This window comes from Humulus lupulus, chromosome 4, assembly GCF_963169125.1.
Source record: "Humulus lupulus chromosome 4, drHumLupu1.1, whole genome shotgun sequence".
Lineage (NCBI taxonomy): Eukaryota > Viridiplantae > Streptophyta > Magnoliopsida > Rosales > Cannabaceae > Humulus > Humulus lupulus.
The window spans coordinates 152529837-152538034 of NC_084796.1; the positions used below are offsets into that span (position 1 = coordinate 152529837).

General features: G+C 33.6%; 1 protein-coding gene across 1 annotated transcript; it reads right to left on the bottom strand.

Moving 5' to 3' along the window:
- Positions 1-2816: 2816 nt before the first annotated feature.
- On the bottom strand, positions 2817-7733 carry LOC133830904 (uncharacterized). Its single transcript, XM_062261020.1, has 2 exons — positions 7329-7733; positions 2817-3717 (listed from the first exon to the last, which is right to left on the bottom strand). Exons 1-2 carry the CDS (start codon positions 7488-7490, stop codon positions 3148-3150), a joined length of 732 nt encoding a protein of 243 aa, XP_062117004.1. The 5' UTR covers positions 7491-7733; the 3' UTR covers positions 2817-3147.
- Positions 7734-8198: the final 465 nt, after the last annotated feature.

The following is an 8198-nucleotide window of genomic DNA, read 5'->3' on the forward strand; positions in this document are numbered from 1 at the left end:
AAAGTAGTTTCTTGAAAGTTTTAACTATATTGGAAGATATAATATTAGGAATTAAAGGTTGAGCAAATGTATATCTTGACGTGAAGAATTTTCTATTGCAGCTAAAATTTAAAATCTTATTCTAAGCTTGCTAAACTGACTTAAAAAGCAGGGTGAAAGAGGTCAATTCATCAAAAGTTTGCTGACACAATCAAAATAAAGAAGTAACATTTCAAGAAAAATAACATTAATAAAAATCCAAATGTTCCGAACTAAAACTAGACAACAATCTTGGGTACAAATCGAAAAATTGAAATGAAAAGTGAAAAACTGAAGATTCCAACAGCCAGAATGTGACTCAAAACAAATTAACAAAACAAACTAATAGTAGTACGACCATAGTTAATAGAAATCACAAATATTAATAGCAATGTGAGAATGGTTAGAATTTAAGAAGTACACAAAAATGTGATCAAAGCAAAATGGGTAATGAAATCGATTATTTAAAGAATGTAACTTGACTATCAGAAGTTTGAAGTGTTGCTATATACATACTATACTGTACTGTACTATTCTATACTATGTATCACTACATGTACACCATAATCAATAGATGAAAAGGCATGACAAAAAAGAAGATATTAAAGCACCTTACTGTTTCTGGGCTATGGAATATCAACAACTTCTTCTCCTATATTGATAAATAACAGAAACCCACTCTTATATTTGATTACACATATTCTTCTCTCCACAGCCCACCCCACACTCTCTGCCCAAAATAATTAAGCTCGTAATACAAGTTACCCTTCTTCTCCACAATACCCAAACATATAACACAGAAAAAGACCCAAAATTAGCCCACAACAAATAGGGTGAAAGGATTTCATGAGTGAAAGGATTAATTGGAGCTTTCTGCAAAGATATACAATTAGGCAATTAACTTTCATACTCCTATGCATAATATTATTTCATCCAAGTGTTAATAGTCACAACACCATACGACAATATGTGAAAGAATGAAAATTTACCCTTCCATGAGAGACTTCTTCTCTTACATATGACCATAGCCATATACCTAGTCGAACCTAAAAATCAACGTCCATACACAAGTTAGAAGTTGAGCAAGACAAAAATCAACATGCGAGCAGGAAAACTAAGAGAAGAAACTCACTCTTATATTTGATTACGCATATTCTTCTCTCCATAGCCCACCCCACACTCTCTGCCCAAAATTATTAAGCTCGTACACAGGTTACCCTTCTTCTCCACAATACCCAAAACATAACACAGAAAAATACCCAAAATTAGCCCACGACAAAGAGGGTGACACAAAATCAAGAACGTACCTTTATCGACGGGGCAAGCGGAGCGCTTCATATCGAGAAGGAGATTGGACATGGAGTCGAAAGAGCCAACCTTGGCAAGTTTACGAAGAATCTCCTGGTAGATGGAGGTAGTAGGTGAGAAATTAGGCTGTTTCGAGGCCCAGTCGAAGATGCGAAGCACGGAGGACTCATCATTCTGGCGACGAAGGGTGTCGAGAAGCTGCTTGGCGATGAAGTCGGGAGGGAGGGGTTGATGTTGAGACTGAGAAGAAGAGAGTGAATTGGGATTGAAGTTGGAGTTTAAGTTGAAGGAGTCGTGGTTGAGAGAGTGAGGAAGAGACTAAGGACAGCACATGAGAGAGAGGCCAAAAAAAATATAACTTTTACAAGTTATAGGCGGGCTCCCAAAAAATATTACCGCCTTTTTCTTCTTTTACCACATATACATATCATAATACTTTTTCAGAACTATTATATTATTATGTTATGAAAACGGGTATTTGATGTAGTGCACGTTCCATGCAAGTAGCATACTGACAAGGCAAGGGAACCATACCCACAAACCTCTGGCAGCACACTTCAACCCACTACTGGGCGGCCTGGTAATGTCCATGAGTACTCCTACTGATGGAGAAATATGAGTCCCCTTGTGGCCCTCATTGTCGCCCTACTAGTCCTCCTATTTAGAAGTAGCTCACTTAGTACACTTGTGCTAGGAGGTGGTGGAGAGCTGACACCCGATGCTCCTCCTTCAAAGAGCTTTCTGAGTCTTTAGCCTTCTACCAAGAACATATATGATTTTTTCTTGGGAGACATAATTGACTCTCTGCTCGCCAATTCTCCAATTCTCCCAACATCGATCGCTCGATTGCGTCCATTGACCACTAGCTTGAAGATAATTTCGGTCAATATTGAAGATAATTTTGAAAATGTCACTACCTTACAAACTAGGCATCAGCATGCCCACCAACTTGTACCCTCACGTGCGCATGTGACCGAGCACCCACCTAGCTTGTAACACACCCTCAATGCCGACATGTTACATTGGGCACCATAGGAGTCGGCCTATAGCAATGCTCGTGTTCAAAATATAGATTGATATTACTCGTGAACTTTTTGGATCAAACAACATTTTTGGTACATCATATATATTGTATTGCATTGTATAATTTTTATACAATAGTATGTTTGGCAATTAAGATATCGTCTTAATTATTTGTATTTATTAAAATTGACTTTTTACAAAATAAAATTAACATTTTCAAAATTTATGTAAATTTAGAAATTAGAAGAAGTAATATTAGAAGAATGAACGAAAAAAATTATGAGAAAGTGAGCATAATGAAAATGGTAAGACAAAAAAGTGATGAGAAAATAAGAGAGAAAATAAAAATTGAATAATACAATTTGAGAAAAGAAATTATACAATAAGACATAATACAACCTATTTTTGATATTAAATAATACAATTTATATTGTAAAAGTTTAGACATCGTATCATCTATTACAATATAAAATATCTACGAAAACATAATATTGTATTTGTTTAATTCAATAGGAAGCTCTTACACGGTGCACCGAACATACCCTAACCTACAATTGCTTTCCAGCACGAAATCATATGATTAAAGACCTCACAAGCATACTGTCTGAGTGCCAAACAATAGTGGAGAATACTTGGGAAAATACATATTATACAACAAGGGTATTCATGGAAAATACCATATGTAAAATCAGGTCTCTCCAATATTTAAACAATACAAGAATAATTCTTTTTATTTCTCTTTTGATATGATAATACTTGAAATCAATATTGGGGCATCATATTAAATTTTAACAGGACTTACACTAGATTACCAGCTGCTTCCACGCTATTGTTTCTCTGATCCTCTTTAAATGAGTGACTATGAAGCTTCCTTGTAATAGTAGTGGTTGTGTCCAAGAAATAGAGAACAAATGCCATTATGAAGGAGCAAACAAACATGGGTATAGGCCCAAAGATCCAGAGAAAGAGAGGAAAAGAGAAATAGAATGCTCGCAGTCCAAGAGACCAAAAGAAGCTTCCTCGGTTCAAATTCCTTCCAACATACTCCATAGAGTCTTTCCTATCTTTCCAAGTCGGCACAGTCACCAAGAAACTTACATGGGCATAGTATCTTATAGACTGTACATTGCAAAGAAATGCAACTAGGAAACATAGCAAGATGGAAAAGTACTTGATTGCAGAAAGAGTAGGAGACTTGTTGCCATAAACTATTACCGATGCAGATACTTTGTCACCAGAGTTCGAAAAGCTGCTAACAAATACACCAATCAGTGAACTGAGAGTGATTGCTGTTGTTGCCAAAAGTGTAGATGCCATGATGTTATTGCGTATTGTTTGAACTGCCAAAACGCCATTCTTCAAAGGGTCCTGAAAACAATCAAGGAAGTCAACTCCTGAAGTAAAGAGATAACACTTGAATACTCAACAATGTTGTCACAATGTTAGTGTGAACATGCACAATTTTAATTTCAGTACAAGCTTTTAGAAAATTATATATACATCCATCGAGATAGAAAATCGACAAAGTTTTTATGCAGTACACTTTTTAAAAATGCTAAATGCTCCTTGTTAAAAAAAATTATGGATTAAAACAAATTGCAGCTTATTAAACAATTTATACAAAAGTTAAAATCTAAAGCCAACACGACTCAACTTATTTTAGCATATAAAAGAATATATAATTATTTTATGTATCTATTTGATTACTATATATTATTTAAAATTTTAAAAAAACACAATAACAATTATTAAAATTGATTAAAAAATAATTTATAGAAATATAATATTTTTATTTTGTTAAAAAGATATCTTTATATTTATTAAATATTTCAAAATATTTTTTATTTTAGTAATTTTTTATTTATAGAACACTTTATTAATCATAGAGTTCATCAGATACTATGATATTATTTTTGCAGATTACCACACTTCTAAATTATAATTTAGCAAACACAAAACTTGATGCTTGAGCTACATTTTGCACATATAGCTCAACTAATATGATGCAGCAGATTGGATGGTTGAGCAATGCTCATACCAAATCCATGGCAAATAAGGTAAAACCCTAAATATGAGAGACTCTCATTACTCTGTTTCAAATATCAATTCTAAAAAGGTTCTTAAACAAGTGGGGTATTTATAGGACCCTCACATCCATGACATATAGAAATAATAAAATAAAATACATAAAAGAAATAACTAACAAATTAGACTATTCTAGAATAAAGACACCTCTATTCTAGACTATTCTCACTACATTAACTAAACATGCCATTTATGATAAACCAGCTACTCATAACTAACATGAGGGTAAACATAAGAAGTAAACAACACAACCAGTACAGAATGCATTCGAAGACCACAATCTCAAATATGACTTGCAATTCCCTAGAAGATCTAATTTGAAACCACTTTTTTTTGGTGTTTTTGGCAAGGGGTAACCTATAAATCTGAGCAATCCTTATCTCCTGATTCCTAAGTAAGACAACCACTGCATTTTTTAAACAATCAGCAGTTCAATCTAATCTCAAAGCTCTGTCTACAATCTTTGGGATGTGGGAAACTTCTGCAGATTGCGAGGTAGGTCTCCATTGGAAATCTAATCTCAAAGCTCACTGTTTTACCCACGAGCTTGATGACTCAACCTACCGTCAAGCATCTACTTAAGTAATCACTGTCTTACTCAACTGAAAACCTGACTCTACAAACACATATGTAACGGTTTTGTAAATGACTTTGTAAGGAGCATATTGAAACCCACCCTAGTCTTTTAACGAATACTAGGAGGGCATAAAACACATTGGAAGAAAAAGAAAGAGAGGTCGTTAAAAGGAATCAACTTCCAACCTTCAAGTTATTAATTGAAGTTGTACACATAAGTTCAGAATGGCAGTTGACACTACAAGCAATTCCATTTCATAAGCATTATAGTCATTGCAAAACCCAAGACTTTCTCCCTACTTATTACAATAGCAAAAACGCACCACACTATAGAAAGCACGGGTAATTCATCGCAGCTAATAGAGATTGTAAGACAGTCCTGCATGCTAATGGTCAGTAAAGATGAAAGGGTGCTAAGAAGGTTGATTTGATTCTTACCTACATTACTTAATACTTGCTTTACTGTTTCCAGACTGTATACTCAGAGGCCTTATTTTGACTCTGAGCTTTGTCACCGAAAGATGAAGACTTGGAAAGCCTAATAATTTTCTCCCCTTGTCTCTTATTGCTTTCGCTGGTCTTGTCTACATGTCTCACTCTTTCCTCAACGTCTCTTTCTGCAGCACAGCTTCCCAAGTTCCTCTTAATCACAATCAACCATAAAATAAAGCAAAACTAAATAATCTATCTACATAAGAAATTCCATCTTAAATATAGCAATGACTTAATCAATTCCACTACACTACTATGGTTCCCTAAAATGAAGTCATATACATCATCAAAAACCCCAGCTATCATCCAGTTGGTTAAATTTTCACTCATCCAATAATTGTTGTTAGAACAAGATTCCATAGGAGGACCCTATCAATAAATTTCATATCCACAACCCATGCAGAAGTAATGAAATGGTAACTCCTTTAAGCAGAAGCTACCACAAAGAAATTCTGAATCTGATATTCTCGTTAGAGTAAGGTGACGAGTATTTTTCTAGTAACTAACAGAAAATTATGTAAGCGAGCTTTATTATCTGCATACACTCTCGTGGAATAAGATACTTGTTCAAGGATGGATCGTCTACTATAATCTTTCACAAAATCTTGGAGAAATCTACCAGAAGTTACTTTTTGAGGTGGATCTATTAAAATCACCAAGGGAATTAGGTGTTTGCCCTATTTCTGATCTTTCTTCTAAATTATTTTTCATTTCTTTTTTTTAAAAAAAATATAAAGGAAAAAGCAACCAAATAACTTAAAGGTAGAACAAGACAGTTTAAGACAACTAATATATGTGATGACTACTAGAACATGAATTATCACCACATCAAAATTATACAGTAGTGATTTAGATTCATATGTCCATATATGCATAAATCAAAGTATATACTATGAAGGTTGTTTTGTTTCGTCCATTATATCATCAATTTTTTTTTTTTTTTTGCCAATGTCTAAATGTACATGCATGACTATTTAAATTTCAAACATATATATGTATATATAGACGGAGCCAAATTAAAGCCGGAAGAGAATAGAACAAAGAAAGGGATAAAGTTGCAGAAGAAACAAAAGGAGTAATTAGAAGAAGGAGACAAGGCTTTTATTCTTTTGTTATAGTTACGTGCACTGAGTGGTAGTCAAGAAAAGTAGGCAACGAAACCGTCTGTAAGAGAGTGAAAATCAGCACATGGGGCGTAACTAGGACTCTACCACCAACTCCCCCGAGTAAGATTATGATTTTTACAAAAGCTACACGAAGGATCATCCTTGATTAAGACTATGAACCTCACTGCCACTATATTATCATTAAAAGCACAAAATTATAGTTAAGAATGTACACAAGTTCTTCGTAAAGAGGATAAACAACCTCCTCAAAACATATGACCAATATTATAATAAAAGAGGAATAGTTCATGGCTACTGCTTCCGAACTTAAATTAATGTTCAAGTAGACACTATCCATTGACCCTACACAGAAGCTAAAAGAAGATCCGTCTTATTATTCAAAATCTCACTGGCAAACCAACTAGGAGGCACAATAATATACAAAACACTGTAATTATATTCAAAGTCCCCATAGAAAAGACAAACTACCTCCTTGACTCATGACAGCAAACTGAAAAACATAGACGCGACGCATACATTTATGAAAATATTAATATCATTCTGAATATAGAAAAAGTTCTAATTGAATTATTTCAATTAACCATCCTATTGGGTTTCCTTGTCGATTTTAAAATTCTTTCCAAATAAAATGGCCAAATAAAAAAAGAAATCAGCTAAACCATTGGTCAAACAGATAGAGAAAACAAAGAAAGTACTAACAGACATCATTGAAGAGACCCATTGGTGGCGAGACTGAGCATTGAGACCAATAACGGTTTTTCTGGGATGGCTACGAATAGTGAAGAACAACCAAAGGTGGTAAATTCCCATCAAAAAGAGGCCCAATGGAACAAGAACAAAGTCCAATCTCTCCTCTTCCATTCCCTTACTCTACTAACTCACCAGGTCTGCCACTCTGCAAGTTTCTCAACACTTTTCAAGAGTAAAGGGAATGGAAAGAAGAAATCATATTTGGGTATCACAAAAAAAAAATGAAAAAAGACAAAGTTACATCTCACTAAAAAATTTGTCATATTTACCGGTATTGAGGAGGGTGATGATACGGCAACTTAAGTAGCAATTTTTCTTCAAACCCCCTCATAACTTAATTAGCAATTTTTTTTGTTCCTTTTTTATCTTTTCTTTGTCATTCTTACCCTGAAGTAATGTGTCAATGTTTTCAGCGTCTCACTTATTTTAAAGTGTTTTTTTTAAATAAATAAATAAAAATTAACATTGTACATTGAAAAATTAAAATTAATACAAAATAGTACCTTTAGCTGAAATTTGTCAATAAATTTTCAATATAACTAAATTATATTCACAAGTAATTAAAATATTATATAAAAATAAGTTTATATCATTTTTGGGTCCGTATATTTTCACTTAATTTCACGATGGACTTTCTGTTTTAAAAAATATATTTTCGGATCTTATGTTTTGTCAAATGAATAAAAATAGTCTATTGAATTCGAGTTCTGTCAAAATACTTATGTGCTCGAGCTTTATTTCAGGGATATTGACTTGGGAAAATGTGTGAATCTCCGACAAACATCAATCTATATAGAGTTATATTTGAAATTATAATTA

Excerpts from the sequence above, each read along its gene's own strand:
- LOC133830904 (XM_062261020.1), bottom strand. The coding sequence starts at position 7,490 with ATGGAAGAGGAGAGATTGGACTTTGTTCTTGTTCCATTGGGCCTCTTT. Across the intron at positions 3,718-7,328 it reads GGGTCTCTTCAATGATGTCT|GACCCTTTGAAGAATGGCGT; the intron begins GTTAGTACTTTC and ends GATTGTTTTCAG.